The following is a 22,207-nucleotide window of genomic DNA, read 5'->3' as shown; positions in this document are numbered from 1 at the left end:
TGCACAATATTTGAAGTTTCATATTTAGAAGTTTAATATTTTTAGGACTCGATTTTTATTGATTTATTTTTCCCTTTTGAGTGGTATTTCTTTTATTTATTTATTTTTTAATTTTTTTTATTTATTGTAGTTTAGGGTACTTTTGATATTTTTCCGCATTTAGAACGCAGTACGTGTGTGCTTGCGCGTGTGTGTGCGCGCTCGTGCTGCACGGAAATAACTCCGCTGAGGACGCACGCGGCCAGCAGGGGACTCACTCCAGCTAATCATTTCAACAAATGGCACCTGCTCGGTTCAAAGGAAAAGCCGCGAGGCCACGGAACTGCTGCATCCTGGTTCGCTCAAAAGTCCATTCTGAGAAGTTCGAGAAGGTGGAAAGACTTCGGCGTGCTCACTTGGCATTTTTCCACACAAATATAGAAATATCAGATCAACCGGAACAGGTAGTAAGCCACAGCTGCTCGTCAGATCTCGGTAAGTAGCGGCAGTCTGGAGAAATTGAAACCCTTTAATAATCACCTTTCAGCAGCGGCTCCGTCTCATTTGTCTTACAGGTCTTATTCATCCTTCAAATATGTGATTTCTTGAGCCCCCAAGACAGATAAGACGTGATATTGAGTTCCGTCGTCTGAATGGAAACACAAGAGTTTCAGTCAACTCTTCCCCTTTCATGTTGCTGCCGTGCATCGATGAGCTGTGACTTCTGTCAGTACTCAGCATCTGTGATCTGCCGCAGTCTGGCAGCTTGTGCTTCTAGTCACTTTGTTTATAGAGAGAAATACAACTATTTGTTTAATTTGTAAAATGGCAAGAACACTAGGCATAAAGGTGTTTTTCCAGTAGATCCAGATTTGCAGACTCTCATAATATCACATTTTTAAGGTTGCCCGATCTAATATTTTTCTTTCCTCCTCCTCCTTTTATCGTAACTGTGTGCCAACAAACTGGATTAACTGGTTGCCCATTAGCCATAAATGCGAAGTGGACTGTGGCTGCTTCCCTTTTCTGGAACACCGAAAGAGCGTCCTCTTGAATCAATTATGAAGGAGGCTGGCTTGAGAATTGAGTAAATTAATTATGACCAAGTAAGAGTGAGTCTCTAACTGAACAGTGACTACCTAAGGACATGTGGACTGCAACCATATCCTGTTTCCCACACCAGGAAACAGCCTCTTATTGTGTCAAGGCTGGGTGATGTTATGGTCCTGTCATGCTCCACGTATCAAAGTCTATTTCCTACAGCAGGTGATGGGTGATCGTTTCTGGTGAGGTGTCGTGGAGCAGGTGTATAAGCAGGGTGTAGTGTGTCACTTATTAATCAGCGTGGGAGATGCAGTTTGAGCCAGCAGCGTCCCAGCCCACCTGATGCCACGTGGGTCCTGGAGGACTGTGGCCGGAGCAGGTGAATTCAGATGTTTACTGAGAGGTGTGGTGTGTTTGTTCACTCTCTCCACCTCCCTGTTCTCTCCACCCGTCCTGTGGGACTGTTTCTTGAAGGGAGGGAGGAGCGAGGTTGGCTAGATTACCTGCTGCTATGACACTTGCACAGACGCACAAACTGGTTTAAGGAATTTATCTTTCGTTTGTTGTCTTTTTATGCAACAAGAATAACTCACTGAATGTTTGGCGAGTAAAGGCAGGTAAGGGTTACAGAGGAGTGGGTTTTGAATGAAATCTTCATTCGGCTGAAACCCTCACATAACATGCACAAACATTTTGCTGGCAGCTTAGTTTTCCTTTTTCTGTTTTTAACAGCCTCGAGGACCCCCATCCTGAAACATGCGTCTGTTCCTACGCCGGCGTATGTCCCCCCTGAAGTTGGTGCTCCTTGGTGGGACTCTCTTCATGGTGGTCTTAGTGGTTCTCCAGAGGGATGTTGGCTCTTCGGCTCCTGACGACCCCTGGTTTCAGGAGCTGGTGGACAAGAAGGACAAAGTGATGGTAATGGTCCGACACGCCGTCAACAACTTTGGCTTCCAGATCGGAGCTCCACAGCCGCCATCACGACAGGAGCAGCCCACCGAAGACGTCAACTGTCCCGCTGGATTCTACACTCAGGCTGAGCTCAAACCTCACCTGGAGAGACTGCCACAGGACCCTCTAAGCCCCGGGGCTGATGGCAAGGCATTTCAGAAAGACCACATGTCCCCAGAGGAGGAGAAGGAAAAGGAGGAAGGCATGACACGGCACTGTTTCAACCAGTTTGCCAGCGACCGCATCTCGCTCAGCCGTAGTCTCGGGGATGACACAAGGCCTCCAGAGTAAGAACATGTTCTCAAAATAAGCTGAGATAGTTTGGCCTAATCACTGTTTTACCAACAAGTGTGCTGACATGTACACAGCAGGCCAGATAATAGCTCAGGTCTCAGCTTGGGTCATGCTCAGAGCAGTAAATTATTTACATGTATTTTCATATTGTGCTCTCCCTTATCTGGTAAAATCACTTACTATAGCCATACCATAGCTGCATGCACATGTCAGTGTCCTGGATAAATGAGACTGAGGCATTATCTGTGTTGTAAATACCTCCACTCACTATAAGCTTTTTAGCCAACATGACTTCTCAACATATCACAAGCTCGATAGCCCTTGAGCTATTTGCTTTGTTGAACTTTCGAGTGACTTTCTACATGTACTGATTGATTGGCTGTTTGTCCACGGTGCTATTTAAAGTGTTCATGGGCAGACCTTGAATATCTCTGCAAACAATGGTCTGTTATATGTGGCATTGAAAGACTTTCTGTGACTGTCACACTTCCTTGTCTCTCTTTGTGTTTTGGCATGACTCACCTCACTCAGGTGTGTGGAGAGGAAGTTTCGTCGCTGCCCTCGTCTGCCTACCACCAGTGTTATTATTGTCTTCCACAATGAGGCTTGGTCCACCCTCCTCAGGACGGTCTACAGTGTCCTGCACACTTCTCCTGCTATCCTGCTCAAAGAGATCATCTTGGTAGATGACGCCAGTATTGCAGGTGTGAAAAATATAAACACACAGACACGACGACGAAACACAGAGTTCAGTTTTATGTAGTGCTGACATTTTATTTAATGATGTGATGATAAAATCTAACACTCACTGTAAACTGGGAGTGTTTCACAGAAAAGTTGGAGAGCGAAGAGACATTTTTTAACAGCATGATAGAAAATCACCAGGTAGTTCTGCTGGGTTATTTCTTAAATAGGCAGGGGCCAGCTGCAGAGCACAAACAGGGAAAATATGTGTCAAGTTGTCAGTAGTTTATTGATTAACTTGACCTTCAGAGTTTTTAGGACAGCATTCAAGTCATTGCTTTGACAAGACAACAATGGATGATTTCAGCATGAGATTTTTAGCAGCATGGACACACAATAAGGTTTTACAGATGGCAGAAGAGGCTTACATTACTGTGAGTGCAACATGCGGTTAACGGAGTCATAAATTTGAATAAGCCTGTGTATTTTACCATGTGCACACAGCTGACATACAAATTACAGTAAGCACTTGACAAGTTGATAATAGACTCTCCCAGTTTACCATCACCTCAGTGAGTCACAGGTTGGTAATGATAAAAGAGGTGTATCTTTGATGTGCAAATTTGTCATGTGCTTTGAAAGTGTTTTACAGTTGAACATGTCAGTGCTGTGGAGACGCTGTCATATATTATATTATAATACAGCAGCAACCTAACTGAGTTGTCTGTAAATTTTAGTCATAAAACAGGACAGTGTTAAACATCATGACGTGTAGGTGGGTAAAGAAGCATTCAACCTTTATGGGACTACTGTTCCCACTCCATTAGTTTCTTGTTTGTTTTGTCTATTAGTTCATCTTTAAGTGTATCCATATGCAGAGGTTTACACTCTATGCCGGATGCCAAACTGTATGTACATACTGTGCGCTATTACTATAAAGTTAAATCTCATCGAAAATGCAGATCAGGTTCACTACAGTGATTCAAGTAAGACCGAGAGAGCTGACAGCTAATATCTTAGGTGTCAGATCCTTTCAGTCCCTGCACCGGAAGGAAATAAATCACTGACAAATGTGTGCGTGTTGGTTTGCCAGATCTGTTTCTGCAAGCTGTTGTAGCATCTTATATAAACCTTGTAAGTGTTGACACTGGCTTGAGCAGCGCTGCAGAGTAAAGCAGGCAGTAATGAATCATTCACACTGCTACCTGTATTGTTGGATACTTAAGCATTCAGTGTTATTGACCCACTGACTGAGCTCGAAATATCCTGTCAGTTATCTCTGTCATAAGCTAACGTACTGTTACCCTCAGCTGCATGTGCACGGTTGCTTTTATAACCAAACTTCCCTTTTTGCCACCAGAGCAGCAGCTCTCTGTCATAACGTTTAGACCTGGTTGGTGGATTTACTTAGACTGAAACTCATGACAAATGTGCGGCATGCATTGTGGTCATAATTGCTCTTAGAAGGGAAGTGTGACCCAGTTTTACCGGCAATGTTTCCACTTCATTGCTATTTCTTCTGGCATTGGTCTCACAGATGTAAATGTTCTTGTTTGATTTTTTTTTCTCTTCTGAGGCAACGAGTTGTTTTATTAAATACCAAGCTGAAAATAATTGTGTCACCGACCACACAAGTTTGAAGTGTAACCGCATCCGACAGCGATGTGGTTACAACACTTTTACCTGGACACCTTTGCTTTGCATTAAGAGGAGACAGACACTATAATGTTTTTATTCCTTCAGAGCACCTGAAGAGCCAACTGGAGGAATATGTTCGTCAGCTGAAGATTGTCCGCGTAGTGAGGCAGCGGGAGAGGAAGGGCCTCATCACTGCCAGGCTGCTTGGTGCCAGTATTGCTCAGGGCGAAGTGCTAACCTTTCTCGACGCACACTGTGAGAAGACACACAACCACAACATTACATAAGCCAAGGTGGCCATTTTAAGCAGCTGTGTCTAACTCATTGGGCTAATTAGGGGAAATAGGGGTTAATGTGTTTAGTTTAGAGACTTACTGTAAATGTACATGCTACTGCAAACAACCATCTCAGAATTCTTATAATTCTCTAGTTTGTTTGTGTTTTATGGCATGATTTTATATAAAATAATTATCATGATTGTTTTGGGTAATATTAAGGCCCAGTTATCCCTTAATTATCCATGTTTTGGGACAATTTAAATCTCCCTTTCACATGGCTACTTTGAAGTAGACAAATAAATTATTAAATTGATATCTGTCGCAGCTACAGTGTATTAAAATCAGAGAACACTTAATTACAGCTTGCTTGAAACAAAAATCTGTGCTTGGTTAGAAAATGTACCTGTGATTAAAAAGAGAGAGCTCGAATTGAAGCATAAACTTGACACATGATCACGTTATTTGAGGACAGGTCATATGGAGTTATACTGATGCAAAAGAGGAGATGTATCAAATAATTTGGATACAGGCGCTATCAGCATGATCACGAAGCCATGCATTGCCCTATCTTAACCCTCTACACCTGAAAGTAAACATGACGTGATCTCTGTCCTTCCTCTCATGTCTAGGTGAGTGTTTCCATGGTTGGCTTGAGCCCCTGTTGGCCCGCATTGTTGAGGAACCCACTGCTGTGGTCAGTCCAGAGATCACCACCATCGACCTCAACACCTTCCAGTTCAACAAGCCTGTGGCGACCAACCGCGCTTACAACCGAGGTAACTTTGACTGGAGCCTGACTTTCGGCTGGGAGCCGATTCCCGAGGAGGCGAAGAGGCTGCGCAAGGATGAAACCTACCCTGTAAAGTAAGAAGGATCGTGTTGGTTTCACTTAGAGTATCCTGAATCATTTACGTGTCTAAAGCTTTTGTATCTGCCTGTGAAACTTTCAGAACCCCTACCTTTGCTGGAGGTCTTTTCTCTATCTTGAAGACGTACTTTGAACACATTGGAACGTATGATGACAAGATGGAGATCTGGGGTGGCGAAAATGTGGAGATGTCTTTCAGGGTCAGTCTCTCGACCTTCAGTCCCACAGATCCACATATTATTGAATAAATCTCCCTGTCCTTGTCAAGTTAGTCTGACTTTACCTGTGTCAAATGTGGTTCACAGGTGTGGCAGTGTGGGGGTCAGTTAGAGATCATCCCTTGTTCTGTGGTGGGCCATGTCTTCCGCACCAAGAGCCCCCACACCTTCCCCAAGGGCACAGAGGTCATCACTCGCAACCAGGTGCGCCTGGCCGAGGTCTGGATGGACGAATATAAGAACATCTTCTATCGCCGCAACAGCGTAGCTGCAGCTATGGCCAAAGAGGTCAGTGTGACCTGCTGATAAGAGTAACAGTGTTCAGATGTTAGAAGCACATGGATACAACATTATTTACCCCCTTTATGTGCAGCCCCCATTAATGTAACAAGTTGATATAATCATGTAACTGTAAGTGATTGTTTAGATTGTTTTACATACACTCCCTTCACTGTTACAGCACACGTATGGCGACATCTCTGACCGTCTGAATTTGAGAGAGAGGCTTCAGTGCAAGAACTTCACCTGGTATATAAACACAATCTACCCAGAGATCTTCATTCCAGACTTAACCCCAGAAAAGTTCGGAGCAGTGAGTCACGTTTCCCTTTGTCTGTATGCGGATATCAAGAATGTAACACACAGCACATGTTGCATAACTGCAGCTGTATCTTACTGTTATTTTGTGTTTGAACCAGATTAGAAACTCAGGATCTCAAACCTGCCTGGATGTTGGAGAGAACAACCAGGGAGGTAAACCAGTGATCATGTACCAGTGCCACAACATGGGAGGAAACCAGGTACAAGGACTCTCACTCACCTGTGAAATTAAGAATTGGAGATAATTCGGTGTTCTCTGGGACAGTTGGGTCTCTGATTGGATATTTGTCTCTTGTAGTACTTTGAATACTCATCTCATAAGGAGCTACGGCATAACATTGGGAAGCAGCTGTGTCTTCATGCCACACCCCAGTCAGAGCCGGTGAAGATCGATCAATGCCAGCGGAAGGGGAGGGGGACCAGTTTGGCACCACAACAGGAGTGGATCTTCACAGAGGTGAGGAGCACTGAAGGAAAAGTTTGACATTTTTGGAAATGCTCTTATTAGCTTTCTTGCAGAGAGATGGATGAGAAAATCAATATCAGTATCATATCTGTCTGCTAAATAAAAGGTTGCAGCTAGCTGCTAGCTTACCATAAACACAGGGAGCTTCCTGACTCATGTTGTCACCGCGGGGTTGCCAGGAAATTAGCAGGTACTCCAAGAAGTCACTGTACCCAGCCAAGAAATATTCTGGCACATAGCCCAACATATAACCACAAAATGTTGTTTGTTGCTTTGGTTTCTGTACTTATTTTACAAGCTAGATATAACATGTTGATCGGTGAGTCTCGCAGGTGCTAATGAATGGACTTTGTCACCTTTGGGCAGAGCTACCTACAGTATGTATTTCCTTCTGCTTTCAGTGTCTCTGTTAAGCTAAACTAACCAGCTACTAGCTGAGGCCTTGATCTTTTCATCTGACTCTTGGCAAGAAAGCAAATAAACATATTTGGCAAAATGTCACATTTGTTCAGCCGAGAATGGTTGAAGGAATAGTTCAAGAGTTGTGTATTGATATTTATTTAGGCTTCTGTCTTGATTCGCCTTTTCTCTTATATTACTCTGCAGGAAAATCTTCTGAAGAATCCCAGTAGTGGGCAATGTTTACGGCTGAAAGGAGACCAAATTCAGATGGACCACTGTAATAGTGCTGACCTCTTCCAGCACTGGACCTTCAGCTGACCTCCCAGTCTGCCCATCAGGTGACCTCTGGCACCGCGTATCCCCTTCGTCAGACTCAGCTCCGAGGAGCCAACTCAACATTGATCCAGGAGGACTTCATGCTGTGGAGCCTGGAGCATTTGGCCATACTGAGTTGACAGTTTAAGATGGAGGACAGTAAAGACAGTCACATCTGTTGGAGCTGCTCGGGCTGGCCTTAACCTGTTTTAAATATATTTATGATGGAAACTCCGGAAAGGCATTTGATGGTGGTTGGGCATTATAAAACAGAGTGTGGACTCTTCATTCATGAGTTGCGGTTTGACTGTGGGATAATGGCTGTTAATGCAGTGATCTTAATTCAGTGAATTTACACTCAAGCTAAAATCACTATTCAGGTGACTCTTTTTTTTTTTTTTTTTTTTTGTCTGACAATGAATGTTGAAATGTGACAGTATGATGCAGTTTTATGATGCAGAGTAAAATGTTTGTTTTTTAAATAAAAATTCTATGTTGCGTCAGATAAATGATCATTTGTTATGTCATATATGTATATTTTAATCACCAGATATATCTAGAAAAACAAAAAATATATTTGAGTTGTAACTAAAAGCTTTGATCTGTCCTGAATAACTGTATTACTGTACTGTATGTGTACAGTACTAATCCTCTATTAGTACTAGAGATGTATTTTAGCTGCAGCTTGTGTACAATTTCCTGAAAGAATAATTAACTCTGATGTGATGCCAGAGGTTATTTACTGATAAGACTTTTCTGCAACAAAGTCATAAGACTTTCTCAGTCAGAGGTACCTGTTTGTGCAACCTTTGTCCAAGGAGTGGTTCAGGAGCGGGACACATTCCTTTGCATTGTTTTCAGCCTTGTTTGGATAGACTTGAAATATGAGTTAAAGTTAATGGACAGGTTCCAAGAGCCTAATTTTCAGGCTTCTGGAGTACAGGGGCAGGAGAGCTGTGTTAATACAGCCATTCTGTACATTATTGCTTTGCAACAATAGGTGGCAGCATGAACTCACTGAGTTTTTCTGCAAGGTGAGGATGACAGTTGAAATTACTTCATACCGTGTGTGTCATGTGGCCCTAGGGAACTAAGAGCAGCCACAGTGGGGAGAGACTGAGACCAGATGGGCCAGAAGATGAGCACTGAGCCTTTGAGTCGCTCTGAGGTGTTTGGACAGCTCAGGAAGGAGCTCTATGGAGAGGAGCAGTCCAGTCACTCCAACACGCATATTTTCATAATCCTGGGAGCATCTGTGAGTACAACTTCTAAACTTCTTACAAAATGACATGAAAAACTGCTGTTTCCTCTATTCTGAAAGTATATCTGATACACTTGCAATTTCCTTCTGACACAATTTAACACAAATCTGCAGAAATGATCAGTTTGTTTCAGATGTTAAAAGGTGCATTGTAGAAACTCTTGTTTGCTGAGGTCAGCTCATCTATCAGGGGTTCTGTCTGCATTAAACTACAAACAGTGAAAAAGAGAAAAATGAGATTTTAAAGTGACTCGGGCCCAGCAGAGCTGACACAAAGCCTCAGGAGTACAATTCATGGGGGAATATTGCAGTGTGCTAATCAGAATATGAAAGCCGGGGAATGAGCATGTTGGCTGAAATGTGCTGCATGTACTTTTTCCTTTGTCAAGCGTTGAATGAAGGGGAACATATTGTCAGACTGCTCTTGGCCTCCAGCCCAGCACAAGTTTCTAGTTGTTTTTTTCATCTGTTTTCCTTGTTTGTGTTCTATTTTTTGACAAAGCCAGTAATCTATTTAAATTTTACATGAAGTCCTGAAAAGAGGGATGTGTTCAAAGTTCTCACATTACTCAATCACTCCACATGACCGTGACCATTTGTTTTGAAAGTTTACCTACTCTTTGGACTCTTGATTCTTTTCAGCCACACTGATTACCAGTAGAGGTTCGTGATCAGATCTCTCTCTTGCTTGTATTTTTTGCACAGGGGGATCTTGCAAAAAAGAAGATTTATCCAACTTTGTGGTGAGTGAAGCATTGCTGCTCAAACACCAAACAGACAGAGTTGCTTTAAAGTAGTTAGTTCAGTTTGTATTATGAGGAGTTTGACCCTCGGCTGGTGTTCTGCCTCACTGCTTTTGACTGACTCTGTCCCCTCCTTAGGTGGTTATTCAGAGATGGCCTGCTCCCGGATGACACCTTCTTCGTGGGGTTTGCCCGGTCTGACCTGACTGTGGAGGACATTAAGACAGCATGTCTCCCTCATATGAAGGTAGGACATCTAAGGTTGGCTATCTGAGATGAGACTTGATTGGTTGGGGTGTGCACTCAGGAATCGTTCAACATTTTCCTCAGGTCACTGATGAAGAGAGTAAGTGTCTCTCAGCCTTCTTCAGTAAGAATTCCTACCTGAGAGGCAGGTATGACGATGACAGCTCATTTGCTCAACTCAGCGCTCATCTGTCATCTCTGCCTGGGGGAGCTGATGCCAACAGGCTCTTCTACCTGGCTCTGCCACCCACTGTCTACCAGCATGTTAGCAAAAATATCAGAGCCCACTGCATGAGCAGCAGGTCAGTGTCTGTTATACAGCAATCTATAATCCACAGAAGCAGTGGTTTGTTTGCTGTTTGATCTCATTATTCTTATCATCTATGTATGCTTGTAAAACAGAGGCTGGAACAGGGTAATTGTTGAGAAACCCTTTGGCCGTGACCTCGAGAGCTCACAGGAGCTGTCAGCCCACCTGTCCTCCCTGTTCACAGAGGACCAGATCTACCGCATAGACCACTACCTGGGCAAAGAGATGGTCCAGAACCTCATGGTGCTGAGGTAACAAGCTCTGTACACACTTGTCCAAGCCCTTTACCACTGGTACAAACCTAAACATCACAATAGATGCGATTTTTGGATTTTAAAAGTACTGATTATCCTTTATCTCATCCGTCATGTGTCACCAGAAATGAGGCTTCTGTTTTACAGTGTCTTATTCTCTCACTTCCAGGTTTGGAAATCGCATCTTTGGACCCATATGGAACAGGAACAGTGTGGCCTGTGTGGTCCTCACCTTCAAGGAGCCTTTTGGCACTCAGGGCCGTGGAGGATACTTCGATGACTTTGGTATCATTCGGTGAGAGACAGTGCACTCAGATGAAAGTGAAAACACTGAATACATTGTTATTGTGACACTGGAGCCTCTGTATGCCCTGATTACAGTATTTGTTTGTTGATGTAGAGATGTCATGCAGAACCATCTCCTCCAGATGCTCTGTTTGGTTGCCATGGAGAAACCCGCTTCCACCAGCCCGGCTGACGTGAGGGATGAGAAGGTGACAACAATGACTGGACGGCTGGAAATAAGACTTTTGTGCATTTTTTCTGTCTATGTCACTGCAATTATGTTGATGTGCTGTAGGTGAAGGTACTGAAATGTATAGCCCCTGTTGCTGTGTCAGATGTGGTCCTTGGTCAGTACGTGGGGGACCCCGAGGGGGAGGGCCACGCCAAGCTGGGTTACCTTGATGACCCCACAGTACCGAAAGGCTCCTGCACACCAACCTTTGCCACCGCAGTCCTCTATGTCCAGAATGAAAGATGGGACGGTACGGCCAAACATTTTCTCATCTTTCTTCTTCCCCTCGCTTGTTTTATTCTGCATCTCACAACATTTTCTCCCTTCACGCTCGCCATCATGTCAACCACCAGGAGTTCCATTCATTCTCCGCTGTGGTAAAGCTCTGAACGAGCGGAAGGCAGAGGTGCGTCTGCAGTTCACTGACGTGCCAGGAGACATATTTGACAGCCGCTGTCAGAGGAACGAGCTGGTGGTGCGGGTGCAGCCGGATGAAGCCATTTACCTGAAGATGATGACCAAGAGGCCTGGGGTTTATTTCAGCCCAGAAGAGACTGAGCTGGATCTCACCTACAGGAGCAGATACAAGGTGCTGCAGGCTCACTTTAGCTATCCACTCATCATTCAAGTCCAACCATCAGTCTTAGAATATTTTTTTTCTACAGTCAGCGTGATGAATAAACTTGCTTGTTTCAGAACTTTTACTTGTTTCCAGACTTAAAAGTCTTATATTTGACGTCTCACAGTGATATGATACTAAAAATAGGGTAGAGATGTAGAGATGCACCTAATACACTTAAGACTAAAGTCTAAATCTAAGTATCTAATCTAAGTAATCTAGTCTTAAATTGGCCACCAAATTTTTAAATACTCTTACTCATATTACCTTATCCATCATTATCCTATCAAAGTAAATCCTCTTTCATATTAAGACCCCTCACTCAACCTGAAATAAGCAGGGATCTACAGTGTTTCAACACATGCCTCTTCTTCTAGAACGTGAAGCTCCCGGACGCTTATGAGAGGCTGATACTGGATGTCTTCTGTGGAAATCAGATGCATTTTGTCCGCAGGTTGGTTGTCATATTTACTCTCATAGTGTTTTTTTTTTTTTTCACGTGGTATTTTCTGACCTAAACCTCTTCCTGTCCCAGCGATGAGTTGCAGGAGGCCTGGAGGATCTTCACCCCCCTCCTCCACCAGATAGAAGCAGAGAAGATACACCCCATCTGCTACACATATGGAAGGTAACATCATCTGTGTAAAGTGAAATGAATGCACAATGCATGTTTTCCTTTTCCCTTTTCATCTCTCTTCCATCCCTCTCTGCTTTGTTGCGTCCACAGTCGCGGCCCGAACGAGGCGGATGATCTGGTGAAGAGGGTGGGATTCCGCTATGAGGGAACATACAAGTGGGTGCAGCCCCACACAACATGATGCCTTCTGTTACACACATGCATGCATCACGTAACTCATGGACACACACACCACTGTGGGCAAGTTTACAGACAGTAAAGTTTACTGCAATCTTTCACGGCTGTACATCTGATTTTGACTACAATAAAAAAGCACTGCTTTTTCTCCCTAATCGTACAAGAATGAATGTAGTAGCCTGATTTGAGTGTTCACCTGTAAATTTCTAAATAAATCGTCATTCACTCTTGCACCTGCTCTTTCTTTTCTTTTTTCTTTTCTTTTTTTTTTTTAATAGCACTGGCCACACCTGTAACCTTTATGAGACTTGTAGAGCCAGAAAATCTCTACTTACATGATTGTTTGAATGTTAAGAATATAAGCCTGTTCTCTGCTGTCAGCAGGCCTGTGTTTACAGTCATCACTAAACCACGATGATACTGAACGTGATGCATGCAAAGCAACACCACCATTTAATATTTACACTAGGAGGGCTTGTTGGTCTGGTTTGTAAGAACAGTTGACTCTTAATAACAAAGGAGACACGTTTGAATGTTTCAGGTAAGAATGACTTCCAGGTAGGTGTTTTAAGTTCAATTCAAATAAAAAGTGCAAATAATTGTTGATAACATTTGGAACAATGCATGACTGAGTTTTAACATTACGACCTGTGTCTGTCTCTACCAGGTGCGTGGTCTAGCTGGGGGCCTCCCATCTACAAACACACACAAATTCACACACACCTGATCAATAACATACCCACTGGTGATCCTGCCAGGACCATGGGAAGTGCAGCAAAGATGAGCATGTGTTTAAAGAACTTCTCTGGGACTATTCGATTTGCTCTTTCATGCATTATTTGATTCATTCGTTGAACATTTACTGTCTGCAATAATAATAAAATGGTCTGTATGGGACGCTATATCGAGACTAAAATTGTGAAGATATTTTTGAAAATGTTCAGTTTGGATGAAGTTAAAAAAAACAGTTCCCACTCTCTTATTCAGTTCAGGTATACCGCACAGCTGAACTAATGCTGACAACAATAAAGCGTAAAAGGAGTCAGGTCAGTCTTTTTATTGCATTAAAGTGATTTTGTCTGTTAAATTCTGTTGACATTCCCCATGATTTTATTCTCTGGAAGTGAAAATAAATACAATTTGCATAGCAGACACGGCACAAAACCAGCTTTTTGTGCAGAGAAACCTGCATTAGAGGTGAGTGTATATTTAGCAAATTGTGTTTTTAAAAGAGCAGCATTCAACAATCATATAAGAATAAATAGTTTTTTTTTTTAATTATTGCAATATAAAATTACCTGAAATATTAGGAACTCTTTGGCCATGACAGAAGAGGTTGGTGGGCTTTTCTCTCAGAAAATTAACAAGTCAGCCTTGCCTTAGAGAACATTCTCATGGTCACTTATCTCCAAAATTTAGATGAGGGGCTATTTGTGTATGATGTCCTTTCACACTTGTCATTTTCACAGCAGTTGTGCACAGCTGCTGCATCCTCGATGCCCCTGGCAAACAGACGCACCAACTGGCCGTGAATCCTGAGAGAAGAAGCAAACGCAGTTTAAAACTGTTCTGCTGAGAAATATTCATCCTTTCTTCTCGTGCCATTGTACAACGTTAGACTCTCTTACCTGCAGAAGATGTTGGTGTGCGGCAGAATCTCGCCATCACAGTTCCACACTGACACAGCAGGAGGTTTCCTGCAGCACATACCACACAGGAAGGGGGGCGCTGTTTTCTGCTTGTTTGTCATTTCTCGTCCTGGGGGTTTCTCTGCCAGGTACTGCTGAGATCCATTCCTGCTCACAGTCTCAACATAGCCACACTCTTCTTCGTCTGTCCTTCCACTCATGCTCCTAATCTCTTCATATTCTTCCTCGCCTTTGCCAGAGGGGAGAGAGAAACGGACTGCCTTCACACGGTGGACCTCCACAAATGGCAGGTCAAACTAAAGAATAAAGGAGAGAGAGATTGGGTGAAGCACTGTTGAAACTTGCTCATCCAGTCTTGTTTCAATGTGGAAGTGTCCATACCTGGTCCTGTGTGCTTGTGTGCCTGTAGAGGAACTTGAGGAATCCCAGCTGGTGAGAGTCCCATACCAGGATGAGGTCCCCTGTTCCGTCGGCCAGGTGAGCGGAGGGAGAGAGGCCCAGGGGACTCTTGGGACACGAGCTGGACATACAAGTTAGAGACACACACCTGAACCTGCCCTCCACAGTCACCCACTCACCTGGAGGGACAAGACAAAGAGACATGACGCCAAGTTTAAGAAAAACCCAAAACACTGTACATCACTGATGATTCTTTAAGGACACCTCATTTCTCATGTTTTTCCCAAACAGACTACACTTGTTTGGATTTCTGAGCGTGTTCTTTGGTTTTAGACCAACTGTAGTATAAATCTGAGGGGTCGTGAGATTATTTCTTTTTTCACTTTGCTTCTTTTCTTGTGAAGTACTGGACAATGTCACCTAGTCAGCCCTCTATAAACAGCTCAAATAAAACAGTCGTAGAAGAAAATTCACACTGTGCAACCTGGCGAGGGGCTGCAATAAGACTGCGCTTTTTAAAAGGTCACAAGCCAAAAACAATCTATATAGGATTTGTGCAAAATGGGCTAAAATATGCAAAACAAACACATGACTTTTGCGTGTGTCTATGTCATTACCTTCTGAGTTGCTACTGAACTGGCTGCAGTGGGAGCTGTACAGGGAGCCTGAATCTGAAGAGGGGGGGAAAAGTCTTTCTGTGCTTCTGGAGCACACACTGCACCTAACACACACACACACACACACACACACACACACACACACACACACACACACACACACACACACACACACACACACACACACACACACACACAACACAAAGAATTTTCACTCTGTTTGGAAGTCTGTGAAATAACAAGTTCGCCGACCTTGACGCCCATTCATAAGAGCATCGTGCTGTGTTGACAGCCAGAGGCAGCTGCCTCAGACAAAGACCCAGGCATTGTACACTCTAGCAGGAGGCCAAGGCTCACCTTTCATCAAGATCAAGTTCCTCCTTAAGGTGCACCCAACACCTGAGTCGCTGCTGGTGGTGGTAGCAGTTACGGTATCTCAAACAGTGAATTTGAACCATGTCACTAGTGCTTGAATTATAATGATGCTACTGCCAGGGACGCTTTCTCTCTTTCCCATTAAAAGGGAAGCTTAAAATCACCCACATCTGTAAATAGCTATAATAAGGATGAGGATTCACAGAAAGGCTGAGAGTAAGTTATATCATCTGTGAACGTGACAGGCTTTCACCACTTCCACAAGTTCAGATTTTACTATAATCTTCTTCCAACACCGGCACCTTACACCCATGTTTTCTTCTTCTTATCAAGGTCTCACTGGCCTTAAACAACTAGAACTCATGGAGAGACACTACATAAAAATGTCATTGTAGTGCTGTTGTTTATGTCAAGCTTGTTCCAGCTCGCATATCTGAGTCACAGTCGCATGACACTGGTTTTCTGTTTTTCACTTGTTAGTGTTTGTTTGGGAGACCCCCTCCCCCAATACAAGATGACACACCTCAAGGGGTTTATCCACAATAAACTTGTGACTGTGGTACAGGGGAAGTACTGGAAAAATGTACAAGGTACTTGACCAATAGCATTATCAAAATGGAGAAGTAGGGTCTGCACAATATATAACGCTCCCACACTCCCAGATAGTTTTTATGTATACATTTAACATGCTTTTTAACATTTTTATGGGACCATGATCTGGTGTGAACAATCTTTTTTTGAAAGTCTGTTGTGTGTTTGTCATTATTTGCACTGTGTGTACTCTCTTCTTTATGTCATGACTTATCAGAAGTTGGTGTTTTACCCCGAGAGGCAGCGTGTTCTATCTCTCGGGCTGGAGAGCACCGGGTCTGCTGGTAGATACTGAACTATGCCTGCATAGCTTCTGTTACTCAGGTACACCAGTGTGCCTGGAGAGAGAGAGAGAGAGAGAGCAGTTAGGTTAGCTGAAAATGCACAACACTACAAACATTTGAAGAAAGAGCATATGCAAGGAAATGTGGTTTTATTTTGTAAAATGCTTTACAAAAGAGGATGTGCATCACATGCAGACCTTTTATCTTGATCATAGTGACAGTTTCAGGATGATTTTTTTTTTAAACTTTGAGCTAAAAATAAATGCAGAGATCTAAGAGCATCTAATCTCATTCAGCATGTCATCATTTCTGTGCTCTAAATGACTCAGTGCACACCTGAATAGTCATATCGCAGAGGTCCCATCCAGCGGTGTTTTTCGCTCTCAGCCAGAACGTCCCCATAGAAGCCGTAGCCCAGCAGAGACACTGAGTAGCGCACCAGAGCGGAGGCTTGGTGGACTGAACACACGTCCAAAGGCTGAGAGTCTCCTGCAAGGTGTTGTGGGAGACTTAACTACAGAGCTCTGGTTTGGCAAAACTGTATTTCAGGATGCTGATTTTTAAAGGGCGACACAAAAAGTGATAGTGTTTCCTCACCAATGATAATGTGCAGAGCTGAAGTAACAGGATCAATCACCCCCACTGTGGCATAACACACACAGTCTGTAGAACCTACAATAGATGAGACACAACAGGACGTGTGTTGCGACTGCCCTTAATCTAACTCTGTCAGTTTGTGAAAAAACAGTGTCATTACCTGCAGGAATGATGCCAATATGAAGTGGACAAGGCTGTAAAGTGACAGCAGGATCATTCTCACAAAGGCCTGCCTCTTGTTGTGTCCGCCCAATCAAACCATGAAGTATTTCACTGAACATGCCATCCCCACCCACACACACCACGCTGTTATAAACAAACAGAGGGGTTTCTGTTAGGAGAGCACCTCCCAGCCGGCTGAGCTGTTGTAATGCTCTCATACCACAGTATTTGCACTGGACTGCTCTCACCCATCAAAGCCTGTCAGGTCTTTCTTCAGGAGGTGGTCCCTGGCCTGGTTGGCGTGCTCAGTCACTAAACAAGAAATGTTATGATTGCTGTGCTGTAGATCACTTTCATTCATTTTGTCAAACATTTCTCAAAACAGATGAAGGCAGTGTGACACGGTTTTGCGGTCTCTCACCTATTACATGAGAGCTGATGCCAGCCAGCTCAAACAGAGGGGCAACCAGAGAATGGTAGATCTTTCTTCCTTTCTTTTTCCCTCCAAATGGGTTAATAAACACCAACAGCCTGTGCGGACGCAACGGACCTAGAAGGTACATTTGGATTATTACAGTCAGCAAACTCTACTGTAATTAATAAAGTTATTATACATTTAGAAGACAGTCTGCTAAATAGATTTTATACATATATATGATGACTTTATTATATTGATTAATTATTCATCCACTGACACAACACTGAACCCATTATACAACCCTCTATCATAAAATGATTCATTCATGAACCTTGTACCTTGATATGGGAGATTCAATACCAGCTTTGTCTCATTATCCATTCTTACTGTGGGTTTTGAGAGCTGCTCTTAGGTATTTCGTCCACTGGTCTCTGAGGACCCGACTGGGGCAGCTGAACTGGGTCCGGCCCAGTCTCCATAGTAGCCCGTGAGACCCCCCACTGCTGCAGCGCTTCACATAGAAAACTGGAGGTGGAAGATAGATAAAGAAGAAGAAAAAGTAAATTATTAACAATCTCATTCCATTTTAAAATCGACAGCAATGATGTTCATGCTGTTTTATTACTATTTACTTAAGCATTGGCTGTGGCCTTGGGTTTGTGATATCTGAGAGTCTCCCAAAAGAACCCACCTGTGAAGTCTTTGTCCGTGTCCTCAATTGTCTTCCGGGGCAGTATCTCCACCCGACCCTCCTCCACTCCAACCACCTCCGCCACAGGTACTGAAACTTCAATCACACGGACAAACAGCACAAACTTCGGTGGGCATGCGTCTTTGTGTGCAGTGAATAGAATATTTCAACCGCTATCCTCGGTCCTCACAGCAGATACTTTTACTCATCATAGCCTTTAAAGCACAGGTGGCACTGATAAAATGAACACTGGCTGCATTCCACACTTCGACATGTCGCATTAGCAAAACCACAGGTGCCACTAATAACATCAGTGATCACTGAATTCCATTTAGATGCTTCAATGCTGGCTCACTGTCACACTGTCATGACTTAATGGGACACTTGAACAAAGACAGAGCTGTCGTTAACGTTTTTAGTTACACCCGTGTTGCTTTACCTACAATGACAAGCCAAGTGAGAAGGGTCTGTTGTGCAGGACAGCTCACTGACACACTTAAAAAGAGCGGGGCCATCATCCGTACTGATGGTAAGTCAAAATATCTACCTGGGTCAATATTTTTCAGTTTCAACACATATCAAAAACAACACACTGTACATTGTCAACATATATGATTACAATCTATCTGTGATTTTGTCATCCTGATTGGCTGTACTGTACTGTTTTGCTCTATGCTCTATTCTGTATGATGTACTGCATGTCTGCTCACTGCTGCATCAGTCACTCTTACTGAGTTTACTCTTACTTTTTTTGGGGGGGGGGGGCTTTTATTGAAATCAAGGGCCCAAACACAGAGGATGTGATATACAGTACAGATTGTGTTCAAATTTCTAATCCTTATGTTGTTTTAAAAATTAAGTGTCTCAAAGAAAACACACAGATGTCTTAAAAGCCTCCAGTGTGTGTGTGTGTGTGTGTGTGTGTGTGTGTGTGTGTGTGTGTGTGTGTGTGTGTGTGTGTGGTGGTTTGATACAGTAGTTGAAGGACAGGCTCTATATTATTATATTATAGCACTGTGCGCCAGGAGGTGCATGCGCTCTCTAGCCTGTGTTTTCAGTAAACTGTCAGTAGGTCGTGCGTCATGTTAGTGCTGTTTAACTTGTTCTTCATGTCTTGCAGCTGTGGGCTTAATTAGCGCTGCCTCCTTGTTATAATGCAGAAAAATGGCATGTAAGGTGTGCTGCAGCTGAAAGTTTGTTTCCTAAGTTACATGTAAAGAATAAATACTATATTGTGTGTCATCAGTGCTACTTGTGCCAGTTCAGTACAGACAGGAAACATGTTGCGGTGTTAAACAGCAGCGACGTTACTGCGAGGAAATATGTAAAGCGAAGATCGGCTGATGTCGTGGACTGTGAAGAGCCACCTACTTGTTTTCTTGTCGCGATTCTTCTTATCTACCTCGGTCCAGTTGAAGTGCCAGCCAGTCAGGACCGCCCGGTATCTCTTATCCCCGACCCACAAACTCGAGTCCAGCCTCAGGTCGGTCTCCATCTGGAAACGCGCTCCAGCCTCAGCGTCGCTCTTTCCCGTTTCTCACAAAGCTTAATACTCATAACTATTACAACTCTGAGGAGCAGCAGCAGGTTGGCAGTCCGTCCTCGCCATCAGTCAGCAAGCCACCACCAGAGTCTTTCACTGACATGTGAGCGTCTTCCTCTCAGTGAACCTGAAGACGCATCCAGACCATTGTTCTGAGAAGTCCTGAAAACACCGCCTGGCGCACAGGATGTTATTCTAAAAATATCTGGTTCCTCTCTCGTCCCTCCCTGGTGACACCTGCTGCATTTGCATGCTGCACTGCTGATTGGACGCCAGTAGTTTACCTGGAGCATATTGGCCGGATTTGATAGCAGCACCAAGCCTTTTGTGATTGAAGGAAGGATCAGACCTTATCACATGAATTAATAAGTACAGTGAGTCCTTGAAACTTACAAGCTCACTTATAAAAACCACACCCATCCAGACCTCGCATCTGCTTACATCCTAAATATTTGATTATTTAGGCCTCAGCTACATAAAAACACTATTAAACACTTTAAAGGGAAAATGGTCATTTAACACTCAGCATTCAAAGACCTGAAATACTTACTATCATATGAAGACTTGTGAGCTCTCATGGACTTTCCCTCAAGGACTTGTGGCTAGTTGAGACTTCTTGTCTTGACTGACATAACTTGGACTTCCCTCACATACTTTAAAACTACTCCTTTCCTAAATTATAACAAATGCCTGTTGCAGTATATACATTTATATATTTATATTTTTATATCTTAGATTTTTGCTAGATCTTTTTAACTTGTATATATTTCTTTTATTTTCTTTTATTTAATATTCTCTATTACATTTTATATTTCATGTTTATTGCTGTTTGCACCAGGGATTTGAGGGAAACATTATTTCAATTCTGTTAATGTCCTGTACATATAGCAGCATTGACAATAACGTTGACTTGACTTGACTTGATTTAGTGTTGAAGCTGCAATATTTTAACTGTTTGGAAGATATCATGGATTGATTGACCTGATAGTACCCACCAGAGCAAAAAGGAACTTCTTGGCCCCCATTAACCACCAGCTGAGGGTGGGACTGTAAAATATATAATAATGTTACAGCACACAGTGTTTTAAAATTATCCACAGTTTGCTGACTCCCAACAGCCTTTAATATACCATAATGTGGTATATTAAAGGGTACATTTTATGTACACTTTAGGTCAGTTGCACCTGCGCAGGCTGTTGGTGTTTATCAACCCATTTGGAGGGAAAAAGAAAGGAAGAAGGATTCTCTGGTTGCCCCTGTGTTTGAGCTGGCTGGTATCAGCTCTTATGTGATAGGTGAGAGACAACATGTGCATGCAATGTCATTATATGCCCAGACACCAGTGCTTTTACACTGAGACCAGTGCTCTTATATATGCATAACACTGCATAGCCCCAAGTTCCATCCATCCATCCATTATCTTCCGCTTATCCGGGGCCGGGTTGCGGGGGGAGCAGTCTGAGCAGGGACGCCCAGACTTCCCTCTCCCCGGACACTTCCTCCAACTCTTCCGGGGGGATCCCGAGGCGTTCCCAGGCCAGCCGAGTGACGTAGTCACCCCAGCGTGTCCTGGGTCTTCCCCGGGGCCTCCTCCCGGTGGGACATGCCTGGAACACCTCCCTAGGGAGGCGTCCAGGGGGCATCCGATAGAGATGCCCGAGCCACCTCAGCTGACTCCTCTCGATGCGGAGGAGCAGCGACTCTACTCTGAGCTCCTCCCGGGTGACAGAGCTCCTCACCCTATCTCTAAGGGAGCGCTCCGCCACCCTGCGGAGGAAACTCATTTCAGCCGCTTGTATCCGGGACCTCGTTCTTTCGGTCATGACCCAAAGTTCATGACCATAGGTGAGGGTAGGAACGTAGATTGACCGGTAAATCGAGAGCTTCGCCTTTCGGCTCAGCTCCTTCTTTACCACGACAGACCGATACAGCGACCGCATTACTGCAGCCGCTGCACCGATCCGCCTGTCAATCTCACGTTCCATCCTTCCCTCACTCGTGAACAGGATCCCAAGATACTTAAACTCCTCCACTTGAGGCAGGAACTCTCCTCCAACCTGAAGGGAGCAAGCCACCTTTTTCCGGTCGAGAACCATGGCCTCGGACTTGGAGGTGCTAACTCTCATCCCAGCTGCTTCACACTCGGCTGCGAACCGCCCCAGCGCATGCTGAAGGTCCCGGCTCGAGGAAGCCAACAAGACAACATCATCCGCGAAAAGCAGAGACGAAATCTGCCGGCCCCCGAACCGAACCCCCTCCGGCCCCTGGCTGCGCCTAGAAATCCTGTCCATAAAAATGATGAACAGAACCGGTGACATAGGGCAGCCCTGCCGGAGTCCAACATGCACTGGGAACAGGTCCGACTTACTGCCGGCAATGC

General features: G+C 43.9%; 3 protein-coding genes across 5 annotated transcripts; 2 read left to right on the top strand and 1 right to left on the bottom strand.

Moving 5' to 3' along the window:
• The first annotated feature begins 274 nt into the window (after window positions 1–274).
• On the top strand, window positions 275–8,166 carry galnt6 (UDP-N-acetyl-alpha-D-galactosamine:polypeptide N-acetylgalactosaminyltransferase 6 (GalNAc-T6)). 3 transcript variants are annotated; one of them, XM_070967514.1, is made up of 11 exons: window positions 275–474; window positions 1,756–2,261; window positions 2,800–2,972; window positions 4,696–4,845; window positions 5,498–5,732; window positions 5,819–5,936; window positions 6,042–6,242; window positions 6,415–6,546; window positions 6,653–6,754; window positions 6,853–7,011; window positions 7,627–8,166. In XM_070967514.1, the coding sequence occupies exons 2-11, from the start codon at window positions 1,780–1,782 to the stop codon at window positions 7,738–7,740; spliced, it is 1,866 nt and encodes a 621-aa protein (XP_070823615.1). In that variant the 5' UTR covers window positions 275–474; window positions 1,756–1,779; the 3' UTR covers window positions 7,741–8,166. The 3 variants fall into 3 exon arrangements, with proteins under 3 accessions (XP_070823615.1, XP_070823617.1, XP_070823616.1); XM_070967516.1 differs by lacking the exon at window positions 275–474 and adding an exon at window positions 1,357–1,402; XM_070967515.1 differs by lacking the exon at window positions 275–474 and adding an exon at window positions 1,560–1,640.
• A 573-nt stretch (window positions 8,167–8,739) lies between these two features.
• On the top strand, window positions 8,740–12,733 carry LOC139335024 (glucose-6-phosphate 1-dehydrogenase-like). Its single transcript, XM_070968404.1, has 12 exons — window positions 8,740–8,992; window positions 9,704–9,741; window positions 9,880–9,988; window positions 10,072–10,289; window positions 10,390–10,548; window positions 10,721–10,846; window positions 10,952–11,045; window positions 11,132–11,318; window positions 11,422–11,657; window positions 12,065–12,141; window positions 12,223–12,315; window positions 12,415–12,733. The coding sequence occupies exons 1-12, from the start codon at window positions 8,864–8,866 to the stop codon at window positions 12,503–12,505; spliced, it is 1,557 nt and encodes a 518-aa protein (XP_070824505.1). The 5' UTR covers window positions 8,740–8,863; the 3' UTR covers window positions 12,506–12,733.
• A 990-nt stretch (window positions 12,734–13,723) lies between these two features.
• Window positions 13,724–19,966, bottom strand: LOC139335350 (ceramide kinase). The gene is made up of 13 exons (XM_070968908.1): window positions 19,656–19,966; window positions 18,285–18,380; window positions 17,981–18,118; window positions 17,597–17,725; window positions 17,424–17,487; window positions 17,174–17,319; window positions 17,014–17,088; window positions 16,753–16,905; window positions 16,365–16,470; window positions 15,167–15,270; window positions 14,532–14,728; window positions 14,130–14,446; window positions 13,724–14,036 (listed from the first exon to the last, which is right to left on the bottom strand). Exons 1-13 carry the CDS (start codon window positions 19,777–19,779, stop codon window positions 13,904–13,906), a joined length of 1,782 nt encoding a protein of 593 aa, XP_070825009.1. The 5' UTR covers window positions 19,780–19,966; the 3' UTR covers window positions 13,724–13,903.
• Between the last annotated feature and the right edge of the window lie 2,241 nt (window positions 19,967–22,207).

The sequence above is a fragment of the Chaetodon trifascialis genome, chromosome 8 (genome assembly GCF_039877785.1).
Source record: "Chaetodon trifascialis isolate fChaTrf1 chromosome 8, fChaTrf1.hap1, whole genome shotgun sequence".
Classification (NCBI taxonomy): Eukaryota; Metazoa; Chordata; class Actinopteri; order Chaetodontiformes; family Chaetodontidae; genus Chaetodon; species Chaetodon trifascialis.
Note: the sequence above shows the minus strand (reverse complement) of the source record. Positions and strands in the feature narration are given on the sequence as shown.

Excerpts from the sequence above, each read along its gene's own strand:
- galnt6 (XM_070967514.1), top strand. The coding sequence starts at position 1,780 with ATGCGTCTGTTCCTACGCCGGCGTATGTCCCCCCTGAAGTTGGTGCTC. Across the intron at positions 4,846-5,497 it reads AACCTTTCTCGACGCACACT|GTGAGTGTTTCCATGGTTGG; the intron begins GTGAGAAGACAC and ends TCTCATGTCTAG. Across the intron at positions 6,755-6,852 it reads ACAACATGGGAGGAAACCAG|TACTTTGAATACTCATCTCA; the intron begins GTACAAGGACTC and ends TGTCTCTTGTAG.
- LOC139335024 (XM_070968404.1), top strand. The coding sequence starts at position 8,864 with ATGGGCCAGAAGATGAGCACTGAGCCTTTGAGTCGCTCTGAGGTGTTT. Across the intron at positions 11,046-11,131 it reads CTGACGTGAGGGATGAGAAG|GTGAAGGTACTGAAATGTAT; the intron begins GTGACAACAATG and ends GATGTGCTGTAG. Across the intron at positions 12,316-12,414 it reads ATCTGCTACACATATGGAAG|TCGCGGCCCGAACGAGGCGG; the intron begins GTAACATCATCT and ends TTGCGTCCACAG.
- LOC139335350 (XM_070968908.1), bottom strand. The coding sequence starts at position 19,779 with ATGGAGACCGACCTGAGGCTGGACTCGAGTTTGTGGGTCGGGGATAAG. Across the intron at positions 16,471-16,752 it reads TCTGCGATATGACTATTCAG|GCACACTGGTGTACCTGAGT; the intron begins GTGTGCACTGAG and ends CTCTCTCTCCAG. Across the intron at positions 14,447-14,531 it reads ACACAAGCACACAGGACCAG|TTTGACCTGCCATTTGTGGA; the intron begins GTATGGACACTT and ends TTTATTCTTTAG.